This window comes from Pteropus vampyrus, unplaced genomic scaffold, assembly GCF_000151845.1.
Source record: "Pteropus vampyrus isolate Shadow unplaced genomic scaffold, Pvam_2.0 Scaffold53, whole genome shotgun sequence".
Lineage (NCBI taxonomy): Eukaryota > Metazoa > Chordata > Mammalia > Chiroptera > Pteropodidae > Pteropus > Pteropus vampyrus.
In genome coordinates this window covers 1,386,317-1,399,306 of record NW_011888834.1, presented here as the reverse complement: position 1 = coordinate 1,399,306, position 12,990 = coordinate 1,386,317, and the positions used below count along the sequence as shown (strand labels likewise).

Here is a 12,990-nt window from a genome sequence, read left to right as displayed (position 1 = left end):
CTGTTCTATTCTGTTCCATTAGCCATAATCCTCAAACATCTATCTTGTTTATTAAACCAGTGAAGACCCACCATACTCACCCTGGGCTCTTGCAAGTGGTCGGGTGTGCCGGGATTCAGCACGGTGGCACCTCCCTCACCACCGTCACTCCCTGCCCCGAATCCAGCCTGCACTGCGTGCAGGGCAGCAACACTTAGGAGAGCAACAATGGGCCAAGTCCACGCACAGTCCAAAATTAATTCGATCACTGAACCAACAGTGCCCCCTGCCCCACTGGTAACTCTCATCCCACAGCCTCATGATGTTCTAGAAGGAAACTGAGCCTTGCAGTCAGGCCAGCCAGGATTTCAGCCAGTTTAGCCTGTGTGTCCTTATAAAGTTGTTAAGTCTTTAAGGGACAATAATATCCACCTCACACACAGGGTTGTTATGAAAAGAAATAATGTCTGTGATATTCTTGCACATAAGCGCAGAGTAAATATATTTTTGCTTCTGCCTTCTCACAACTTCTCCCCCTAGAGCACTTTATATCACATTAGAAACCTCTCTCGGGCCCCCAGCAACTGCCAAACACCAAACACAATTTATCATTCACTCAGATACATCCTGCAGTGTGTGCGCACTTATCAGATGGGTTTTAAAGAAGCCTGCAGCTCCAGGATTTTCTGATAGGAATGAAGTGTCAGTAAAAGCTGACTCATCTCCTCCTTCCTCGTCTTCTTCCTATAAGACCACGGGGGTGTTAGCAGGGATGTAAAAAATAGGGCTGGCCTGTTACTCCAAGAAGCAATTTCGACTTCAGCCTGGGAGCAAAAGAGAAGCCTTCAGAGGCCTCCCAGTAAGGCAGGCATCTAGAGAGGAAAAGATTATTTTTAAAAAGAAAAAAGAAAAAAAGACATGACAAAAGAAAAAACTTTGTCCGTAGGGCTAAATTTTTCTCTACCACCTCTATTCAGCCCGACCAGGAAATATACCTAGCCAGCTGGTGAGTATGAAGTATGCATACCTGCATGTCTGAATCAGGTTTAATATTTCTATCTCCTGGAATGTCCTAGAATGCAATATTCTCTGAAGTGCAGATTTTATTTGACAGCTGAAAATGAATACATATAAATCCAACTATATGGCATGCATTTTAAAAACTGTTGGTTCATTTCCAACCCCCCTCAAGCAAAACTGCAAAAATCTATGGTATGTAATTCAAGAGACAGTCAGCAGAGGGCAGCACTAGACAAGCAGACAACTACAGAAGAGAAACTAAAGAGACCAGTTAATAAATATCTTTAAAAACATTTCCAGTCTCTAGAGACTCTGCAAACGGAGCTACAAGAAGATTAAACAAGGTTGACAGGAGGTGAAAAATGAATCACATTTGAAATATGTATCACCATATATTAACGTGGAGGTTAAAACAGTACAAGCTGCTTTGTTGTCTAGAAATTAACTACAAGCTTTATTCAGTATATTACTCAGTGACTTATAAGAATTAGGACCTATTCTTCCACATTTAGATTAAAATTTCTGAATGAGAAAAGTATTTCAGGACAGGAAAATTATATGTGTTCTTTCTGATTCAAAGCTATTCAAAGAACACAAAAGGGACGCTTATTAGAGTTGAAATGATCCTTTTTTAAAAAAATGGCAAAAATAAAACAGAAATGAATAAACACAGTAGTTACCTGGGAAATAAAGGAGCGGCCATTGAAGAAAATGCCTTTTGTTGCACAACACCAGTGATGACTAATTTAGTTTCTATGAAGGAAGAAATGTGTGATTCCCTTTTTCACGGCCATCTATTTAGCTGTTTGATATCACTATAGTATTGTGTGCAGGCTTTCAGTTTTCTTTAGGGACCAAGAAAAAAAACTAAAATTAGGCCATACATAGTAAGACCGTAGGTCTGGAAAGCATCCTCCCCAACTGCTATTATGAGTTCTGGGAGCAGGGAAGGAGAGGGGAGGGCAGGGGAGGAGCCCCCTGTGGCTGTTTGGCGGGGCAGCAGGCTCTGATCTCATTCTGGCGAGGAAGCACAGCCTCAGAACAGGCCTCATCCTGCTGAAGAAGCAAACGCCCCCTTTCCGAGACCTGCAGAGATGCACAGAGAGGGGAGCCGGTGGCGGCACCGGGTGAAAGGGCAGATTCTTTGTCACATCGTTTCATTCTCAGGACGGAGAACACTGATGGGTACAGACAGCAAGGAGGAACATGCAGTATCTCAGATTTCTGCCAACCATGCAACAATGAAATGGAACATCACTACCCACAGAGAGAAAAATATTTTCAATCTCAAATCAGGTAGCAAGATTAAGATAATACATATATTTGCATTACCCAAACTAGTGAGCTTATTTATACGATACAGATGCAGACAACATTACACATACCATGTTACTATTAAAGCAAGAAGTACGTGTTATGTATCATTCCAAAGCTATATTTTAAAGTATCGCTTAAAAGGAGAAAGTAGAGAAATTAACATCAATTTACTCTAAAATTGAGAGATTTGAGGTTAAAAAAAATCAAGCGTTATTGTCCAGGAAACCTAAGTGAAATCTACATTTTTCTGTCGGTAGAGAACACACCAAGGGTAGGAGACAAACTAAGCATGTCACAATAATATCACCCGATGCTCACAATGACAATGCTTTATGTCTGCTTGTTTCCGCTTTGTCAAGATTGCACACACACAAGTGTGTCTAATGAATGAAACACTCAACGCCTGATTGGTTTGATATGGCCATTACAATAAGATAAATGGCAACAGAAAGCATTTCAAAAACATAAAAGAGAAAAATTTTAGCTAATGATAGATACAGAGGAATAAAAATGGATATAATCTGAAGATGCATCACGTCAGATGCAGGAAAATAATCACCAGGTAATAATAATAACAATAATAATAAAAACAACAACAATAACAACACCTAAAACGCTGAAGACTACAAGCTAGCAATCAAGAATGATTGTTTTACTATAATAACAAACCTAGAAACAAGAAATAAAAGTCACCTAAGGAAGCCTTGAGATATAATTGTGACAATACATGAATAAATTCATCCAAGAGATAAATTTGCTATAGCATAGGTAATCTTCTGAACCTAAAAATCCGTTTACTAAAAAGTAAGACAAGTAAAACGTTAGAAAGTAATAAGTAAGAAAAAAACTGTCAATCAAGACACTTAACCCCTGCGGGCCCGATTTTCCCCAACCCGCTTGCTAAGAGACTGTGCTAGGTGCTGCTGAAGGTCCCTTTCGGCTCTGGCCTCTGAGAGTACAGCAGGTCCTCGAATAACATTGTTTCATTCAGTGTCATCTCGTTATGACATAGATGAGATGCCACGGGAAATTCACCATTGTTCATATCGATTAGCCTGTGGTAAAACTGGTTTCATTATGTGTCATTTTACTTAAAGTCACAGAACCAATTGACTACCTGAAGTAAGGAATTACTGTATAAAAACCAAAATGAGAGAAGCAGAAAGACAGATGGAGAGGGACATGGAGAAACCAGCAAAGACCGCTGGTCCCCATGTTGGTTGGACTGCTTAGGAAATTTGATATTTAAATAAAATAAAGATTTAATCGATGCCAAAAGCAGGCTTATCTGCCAGGAAATTTCTTTTCCATTAATAGGTAACTGAGCCTAGAATCGTTGAAGTGAAAATTCGACAAATGAGAACTTTGGTTGACATTGTTGAAATTAGACACAAACAGCACAAGTTTATTTGAAGGATTTAAAAGACTAATTCATTCATCTTGACATACTTTCTGTCAATACAATAAGTGCAAGTTTTCATTTATTTGGTAGTAATTTTATTGGACATTTATTATGTTTTATGAATTGTTCTGGGTGCTAGAAACACAAAGATAAAAAATATATCATTCCTGCCATTAAGGACCTCACTGTCTAGTAAGAGATACAGAAACACAAATGTACAATCATGATGAAAGAACGTAGGGGATGGGAAGGAGCGAGGGTTCAAAGAGGAAGGCTGTTTGGATAGTGAACAGCTGAGCTGAATCAGAGAACTGACGAGCACTCACGAGGTTGGCTGGGGAATGCTGGCTTTCCACCCAGAGGGACACTCATGGACAAAGACACAGAAGGGAAAATATAGCCTGATTAGTACAAGGGACTGCAAATGTTTTGTTATTGCTGGAATGAACATAAACTAAAAAGAAGAAATGCAGCTGGGAAAAAAAAAAATAGCAAGAGCCAGATCGTAGAGAGTTCTTTATACGTTAAAGAGTTTGAATTTTACTCTAAGGGTTACATGAAAATATTGGGGGATTTTTAGATTGAGAAGTAACATGGTCAAGTAAGCATTTCAAACAGACTTCTCTGGAGACCGAGGAGGACAGATAGAAAGGAATCTAAAAAAGAAGGTGGGAAAGAAACTAATTAAGAGATCATTTCGGTAATCCAGACAAGAAATGCTGAGAGCAGTGATGGTAGAGATAGAAAGGAACTACTAGCAGTATTTAGGAGACAAAAATGGCAAGACTTGGTAGGCGGTTAGATGAAGAGGGTAAGAGAGACAAAAGAGTTAAAGACAAAAGACGCCCTGGTTGACTAGTCGAATAATCTGACCATCAACTCAAACAAAATAGAGAAGTAGGAACAGGCTTAGAAGGGAAGAAAATCAATAGAATTTGGGATATGCTGAATTTGAGAAGTCCACGGAACATGCAGCTGGAAAATTCTACATAGAGTTGAACATAACTCGGATCATGAGTTATCAGCATATTGGCAAGAGTTGAACTGAGCGTGTTCAAGACCAACCAGAGAAGGCGCGAGGACACAGGGTCCAGGGGAGAACCCTGAGCAGCACCTCTGTGGAAGAGATGGATGGAAGATGGACACAGGCGAGACAAAGTTATAGGGTAACAGGAGCTCAGTATTTCAAAAGCCAATGAAGTAATGAGTTCTGAGTTGATGAGAGTGATCGAAGTCAGAAATGCCACGTAGAGATTTTTACTTGAAAAGTCACTCCCCTGCACAGGATTTGAATGAAACTAAAAATGTCTCAGTTCACAATCATAAAAAAAAAAAAAAAAAAAAGGCTAGGAAAAGGGACTATACAATTCCTCATGACTCTATTCAAATGCCTAACCTAATATCCCCTGACTTTCTATTTAAAGCATTCTCTTTTGTCCTGTCTCCCAGGGAAATAGAATGTAGTTACTCACCATGACTCAATCAATTCATACATTTGATTTAGATCATTTCTTCCTTATTTTATTCAGACCACTTACCCCAGTTCTTTCAAGTTGTCTGCAGTTTCCTCACTGTTTAACTGTTCTTGTTAGCCATTTTTGGAATTTTACCAGATTCTCTACATTTTCTTTCCTGGGTAGGACTTTAAAACTAAAATATACTCTGAGCCTGGTCAGCAGAGGGGCTAAGCACATTATCTATACTGTGCTTGCTTTTATAGCAACAGGGGCTCCTTGACACCCCTTTATTTTGCAGTTCACAGTTTGGCTTCACACAGACAGAGCTGCCTTAAATCCTGGAGTAAGAATCATATAACTTTACTGAAATTCTAGAATTGAAACAAATCTTAGGGCTCATCTAGTCAATTTTCCCACTTAGAGACCTTTCCTACCGTACCCCTCCAATGGTTGTCCAGGTCAGACTCAAGAAAATACCCTTCCCCCAGAAGAGTGTGTTTTTTGTTTTTTTGTTTTTTTAATTTCATGCATCGTAAAATTGATTTAGAGCATCATAAGCAGCATTTTTTAAATAATAGAAGGGGATGAATAGGATGAGATAGACTAGGATAGATAAGTTTGGATAGAATATGAGAGTCTATTAAATGCAGTAAGGATAAATATCGGTTCATGAAATTTCTGTTTCAGTTTAAGGATGGGGAATCTCTCTCTCTTTCTCTCTCTCTCTCTCTCTCTCTCTCTCTCTCTCTCTCATACACACACACACACACACACACTGTTTTCTCTGTGTGTATGTGTGTGTATGCGCACTCATGTGTGTACATGTGTATAAACTATTTCTTACTGTGAGTTAACAATCCAAAACTTTCTACATCGCCCTGCAGAATTACTCTTACCAACTCCAGGAAATTAATTTGCCTGTTTTTTACTTCATCAAGCTTAGCATTCATTTAAATCAATTTTTTCAAGTTGCTAGCTTCAATCCAGTTTAACTCTACTCCTGGTCTTTTTTTCAGTTAATATGTTTACTTAGTTGACTGTGGGCCATTTGAACCAGTAACATTTTATCTAAATAAAGAGCTTCATTAAAGAGTTTCTTCTTCCTGCCACCTCTCTCTCTCTTGCTTTCCCCCCCTCCCCCCTCCACTGAACCCTCTGCTATTTGTCCAGTACCTAACTGGAAGTTCCTCATTTGCATTTTTGGCACCCTGGGCCAAAGGTGCACCTGTCACTGCTACAAGCGCTTTATGATCCACTCCTGTTCCCACACCTCAGTTACACCAGGACGTGGTTCTTTCTTATAAATCACAAAACATCTAAGTTGCTAAAAGTCATACCTCCCCCTGCTCCCAAATCTCTTCAGATTAAACTCACGGCAGCTTTTCTGCTATTGTCGCTTTGTTAGCTCTTTACTTTTGGATGGAGAGAAGATATTCGGCCTGGTGAACCGCTGCACACTCGAAAATTCTGCTTTGATGCGATCTCACACAGCAGCCCGGTCACTCTCTATGACTGTCATGGCATGAAGGGGAACCAGCTCTGGGGATACCGGAAGGTAAGAGTCAGCTCACCACGAGCGTTCTCGAGCTGCCGGGCTAAAGGTATTCTAACCCAAAGTTTTCTTCTCAAACACACTGTTTGATGTAAATCGTTACCTGGACACGTGTATACGCATTTGGCTCACACACTTGGAGACCAGCAGCAAAAGTCGGGGCGAGACAGAGTGTGTAGGAAGAGGCATGCTTTTGGTTTTTTGCTTGTCATATGTGCACCCATCAGAGCCAGTTATGACTGAAAAGTGGCTTTGAATCAGAACACTGGCCCTACAGGGAATGGACAAGTTTTAACCCAGACAGCTCCCAAACTGAGGGACCACAAACCCAATAAACGCATGAACACATGTATACTTTTTAAGATCCCCAATTTCCACAGAGAGAGAGAGAGCAAAAGAGAGAGAGAAGGAAGGAGATTAACACATCTATCCATTTACTATATATCTCAAGCTCATTTGTTTGTAAGCTGTCTAGGTTAAGATAACTACATTTACCCAAATATTTATGCATTCATGTAGATGTAATTGTTGCGACCCTTACACCTTATACAGAAAGTGACCCATTTGTAATTTGGCCAAGATCCTGCCCAGGTAGAGCGAAGGGGAACTTATTGGAGGAATTTAAAAGTTTAAAGAATGATAAAGTTAACAGTTAATGACAGAAAAAAATAGTTCAGAAACAAAGATGAAATCACATTGTGTGATAAAAAAGCAATTAAATTTTTATTTTGAAATATTTTCATTAAGTTGTCTTTTGTTAACTTTTTAGAATATTATACTTTTTTTTTTTTTGAGGTTCTTTGTTTTTTTAAGGCTGGACTTGGCTGCCAGTTAGCAAGTACTTCATGAGCTCCATTCTGCTCCCTCGAGCTCATAGAACTGCCAGGGCGCTTTCCAACCAGGTAGAAGATGCCCTCTGTTTGCCTTTTTACTTTATGTTTGCATAATTCAGCCTTACTCCAGAATATAAGGAAAATGTCATACCCACCACTTTAATCATGAGCTTTGGCTATCCTGAGAGTGAAGTAAAGTCAGTATCCCCTGAAATTACAGAAAATTAAAGGGAAGAATCGGTATAGGGGGACCGCTGGTTTTGATACTCGTTCCCTGTGATAAGTATCTGTCTCTGAGAGGTGGGCACCTAAAATTATACTCACAACATTAGAACCCCCACATCTGTCAGATTATGCTTATGTGTCCAGAAAAAAATATGAAATTTCAGTTGTTATATCCCTCTGCACGACAATTTAAAATCAAAAGATCTAATAGGAAAGGCATCAGATATAATATGGGGGGATCACTGCAATAGGACAACCTCACCGTTTACCTTATGAAATACATCATAAATGACTGATCTTGTCAAACCCTTTTGCTATTCAATATGATACAGTCTGTGTTTGGTGCAATATGGAAATTTTTCGTTTTGTTTTGGTTTGGGTTTTTTATGGTTATAGCCTGACCTTTAAGAAGTTGTTTTCTGGGCACCTCAATGAAATACCTGATTTGCTATTTGCCTACTATGCTGGTGGCCCCTAATGAACAGACCACTTCTCATTACTGTACGTTTATAGCATGAGAGACAGAACACTCAATAATGTGCAATTAAGCCCAGAAAATATGGTTGTTTTCATTAGCAAGCCTACAAAAGCTTACAGATGGATAAGACCAACTAATACATGTGCACATAGAGCTCCCGGGGAGAAAAAAACCGGCTGCTGTGATTTCAAGAGGCAACTTACAGCTTTAACACCTTAATCCTTTCCAGTATCCTCAGGGATCTGTGAAAGGGAACCACTAGATGCAATTGTGCTGTGGCTCTTTTCTCAGATATTTTCGTAGCTGTTGGCTTTGTATTGCTTAGCAAAAGGTTACACTCGCTGTGTATTTATATAACAAGCAAGGTATTTATACATAATCAGGAACAAGCCAGAAGCTCAAAATGAAAATTTTCTGAAATATCTCATCTTAGTCAATGGCTTAGGCCTATTCAAATGTACCTGCTTTAGAGAATTTATCTTGTCTATTTCAAGGGCTGTCCCCAAGGCCTTAAGAGAGAAAACACAGAGAGAAGTCTCTCTGGGGTGCTACCTTGTTCATTTAGATGCACTAGTTGGGCCTGGAGGCTTCCAGAAAGCTTAGCAATATTTTGAGACAGCTTTGACTCTCCTGCTTTTATTAGCATATTCATGAATCAACAGGATCCTGAAGACCCTACTAATTGCCTAAAGGACCTCAGTGGGTCATCTCTTAAGCTCCTAAGGTAATCATCATCTTCACCTCCAACTGTAAAGGAAGCATTGGGCTAGTGCTTTACACACTTTCCCTCAAGCGTCACAATCGTCAAGGTACTGTCAGGTATAATTCACAGAAGAAACTGTACCAGCAGGTTTGTGGCAGAACTAACATTCAAGCTTAGGTGCATCTGGCTTTAAAGTCTCAACTCTTTCCACTGCCGTGCCCTTAAGAAATCAGACCAATATTGAGAGTTAACAATGCCAGTTGGATTCAGCAGCACAGATAGCAGCCAAACCTCCTCCAGGCTATGGAAGTTTCTTCGAGAGGGAAGGTGGCCGGAAGCTACCTAACTCCTGACTCGAGAGTGTAAAGGCTGTTGTCAGGCTCTACTCTCTGATCCATCTGCAGCCATCAGGTGTTGTTGTCGTTTATTCAGGAAGATTTTTCGCCCAGCTTTACTGAGATATAATTGACATATAACATTATATACGTTTAAGGTGTACAACATGATGATTGGATATATGAACATGTTGCAAAATGATTACCACAGTAAGTTTAGTTAATGCATCCATCACCTCAGATAGTTACTGTTAAGATTTACTCTCTTAGCAGCTTTGAAGTGTTGAATACAGTATTGCCAACGATAGTCTCCATGCTGTACATTACATCCCCAGAACTCGTTCATCTTATAACCGGAAGTTTGTGCCTCATGACCACCTTTACTCATTTCTCTCACCTCACCCCTATCCCTAGCTTTCTGTCAATTCTTTTCAGATATCATACTCCGCCACCAAAAAAAAAAAAAAAAGGAATTTCTGTGACGTGGTCTTTTGTTAACTAGGTTTAGTTGCACAGCTGTGTCCCACAATAGCAGGTACCCAGGATAAGGAATCCCATTCTCGGTTTTCTGTTACCACCAGGGGGACCCCTGTTACAAGAACAGTGACTTGTTCAGGCAACCTCAGGAAAAATAATATTTAAATCAACCAACATCTGAAACAGGAAACTGTCTTCCCTCTTCTTCAACCCCTATATCTTATTGGTCACTAAGACTTGTCAGTCCCCTCCCCTGGCCAATATCTTGACAATCCATCCTCTCTTTGCTGTTTCTATAGCCCCTGCCCTAGTTACGGCCCTTTCCATCTTACGCCTGGATTTTTGCAATAGCGACCTAAAGGGTCACACTGCCTTCGGTCCTTTCCCCCTCTAATCCATCTCCCATCCTGAAGTCAGAGGGAGATCCTGTAAAACCTGGTTATTGCTTTCTCATGTTTTACAATTTTACTTGGTTTGCCACTGAGTCGAAAATAAAGGGCCTCCACCTCCCGTTTCTCATCCTGACCCTTCATTATCTGGTCAGCATAATGGTTGCCTGTCAAGCCTAACTCATCCTGATTCAAACTATAATGTTATCTCGAATAAGTTATTTTGCATGTATGATTTTCAACTTCCTCATCAACATAGTGAGGATAATTAAGTGAGATAAAACACATAACATTTCTAGCACAATTTCTGACCACACGATCAAATTTTCATCCATGTGAGTGACAAATGCACTTTATATGCTGACAGTAGCGGGGAGGTATACCCCGATACCCTGCATCCCTACAGCAATCTCTCTATCCTCAGTAATATTTACTCTCGTTATGCGCCCTCCAAATTCAGAGCTATCTCTCGCTATCTCTCATGTCTTTTTCTGTTTAAACAAATGTTTTTATTGGGTGTCCCCAGATGTATTTTCCCTGAAATGAGAATTCGAGTGCAAGTGGTTTGTTTGGGAGATGGTCCCAAAAAATCTTGGTAGGAAGTGGGGAAGTGAAATGGGGAAAGGATGGACGTCAATAAAGGCCACAATAGCAAGGGATTCCCACCATGGGCAACTGGAGCTCCAGCCTACTGAATGAACATCTCTGGAAAGGGCATTGAACACACCTCAGAGAGCAAGGAAGTTGGGATATTTATACACCACTCCACTTGGTCCTCCGTAGGATCACTTCTAAGGAAAGCTGAGTTTATTCTCTGATGCCTCTGGGCTGCTGCTCTTACAGACAGAACTATTCTTCAGACCAGAGAAAGCTCTTAGGAAAACAGATACAGTGGCCAACTGCTGGAATTTGGGCCAGCATGCACTGAAAAGGTGAGGCCCCCAGAACTATGGGCTGAGAACAAGTACGGCATGAGAATCTAGTTGTTCTATAATCTTTGCCAACACCTGGCATTGCCAGTTTCTTTTTCTGTTCCTCCTCTCACTCTGTGGTTGTAAAGTGATATTATATGTTTGTTAGCTGTTTTGGATATCGTCTTTGTGAAGGAGCTGTTAGGTCTTTTGATCATTTTTAACATGGGTTTTTCTTACATATTTTGGGAGGGGTTTTTCTTACATATTTTGGGAGAGCTTTTTAAAAAACATATATCTAGATACAAGTGCTTTGTTGAATATATGTATTATAAATCTCCTATTCTAGTTAGTGTCTTTCCTTTTCTCTCTTGTAGAGTTTCTTGATGAAAAGGTATTCTATATGATTTAGTGTTTTTTGTGTCCTGTTTAGGAAATCTTTGCCTAAGAAGATAGACTTCTAAGTCATCTTTAGAAGCAATATTGGTTAATCTTCTACATTTTGGTATCTATAATGCCATGGAATATTTTTATGTGTATAATGTAAGAGAGGGTTGCTTCTTTTTTCATAGTTATATCCAATTGATCAATCACCATTTATTAAAAAGACCATTTTTTCCCACTGTGTAGAAGTGTCACGTTTGTCATAAGTCAAGGAGCCTTATATACATGGGTCTGTTTATGAATCCTCAAGTTTTTCCCATCTGAATAAATAGCCATGTAGAAAGTAAACCGATAGAAATAAACTAACTTAATCTAATAAGAGGTAACACCAAAAACCCACAGCAGCCATCACTCTTGTAGTGAAATGTTGAAGTTTTCCTCCAAAGACTAGAGATAAAATATGATGTCTGCTATTGACACTTTTATTCAGCATGTACAGGATAACCTACCAAGGACAATCGGGCAAGATAAAGATATTGAAATATGTAGGAGTTGGAAAGGAAGAAATAAAACATTCTAGTCACAGAGGACATAGTGGGTATATAAAAAATCCAAAAAGTTATAAATCTAAACTATTAAAATTAATAAGTTTATTTAGCATAGTCCTAGGTACAAGGTAAACATAAGAAAATCAATTGTCTATATACTAGCAACAAAAAATAGAAAATGGAATTCAAAAATGATTCCATTTGATCACCATGAAAAGCATCAAATAACTAGGAATAAATCTCACAACAGACTTGCAAGACCTTTATGCAGAAAACTATAAAACATCACTAAGAGGAATTTTTTTAAAATATAGAAAAATATATCATGTTCAAGGATAATAAGACATCATCGAGAAGGTATCAGTTCTCATATGGTTGTATACACTTAATGCAAAACCAATCCAACCCCAGCAGGTTGATTTGTGCAAACTGATAAACTGGTTCTGAAATTTATATGGAAATGAAAGGGCCAAGAATAACCAAGTAAATGTTAAAGGAGAAAAAGAACTAGTATCAAACACTATAAAAGCACCAGATCCCAAGACATGTCAAAGCACATTTCTTAAGGCAGTGCGCTGTGGGCCTAAGGACAGCGTGGCTGAGGTTCTCTAGCAGGTGAGACCTGGCTATTAGTATTTTTTTGTGCAAAGGCCCTGAGGTAGGCAAGACCTTGGTTTTCTTGGAAGAACGGAGAGAGTCCAGTTGAAAGGAGTGAGTATAAGGGAAAACGATGAACTATAAAGCCAGACATCTCACCAGGGGCAGGTTTCTAAAAGACCTTGGTGGGCTTGCTAAGAATGTAGCTAAGAAACTGAGACATCTTTGAATAGTTTAAAAAGCAGGAATCTAACAAATCAGAATAGAATTTTTTAAATGATTCTGGCTGCTCTGAGGAGAATTAAGGATACACTCATGCACATCACTTGCCTGTAGCCCAGAAAAGCCAGTGAGGGGAGCAGGAGGAGGCATGGACAGCCTGC

The 12,990-nt window shown here is 39.5% G+C and overlaps 1 protein-coding gene across 1 annotated transcript in view; it reads left to right on the top strand.

Moving 5' to 3' along the window:
* GALNTL6 (polypeptide N-acetylgalactosaminyltransferase like 6) overlaps positions 1-12,990 on the top strand; it is a 952,184-nt gene that overhangs the window by 933,067 nt on the left and 6,127 nt on the right. Inside the window, exon 11 of the mRNA XM_011360343.1 lies at positions 6,581-6,730. Within this exon, the coding sequence (XP_011358645.1) occupies positions 6,581-6,730 (150 nt within the window). The remainder of the gene's footprint in view (positions 1-6,580; positions 6,731-12,990) is intronic.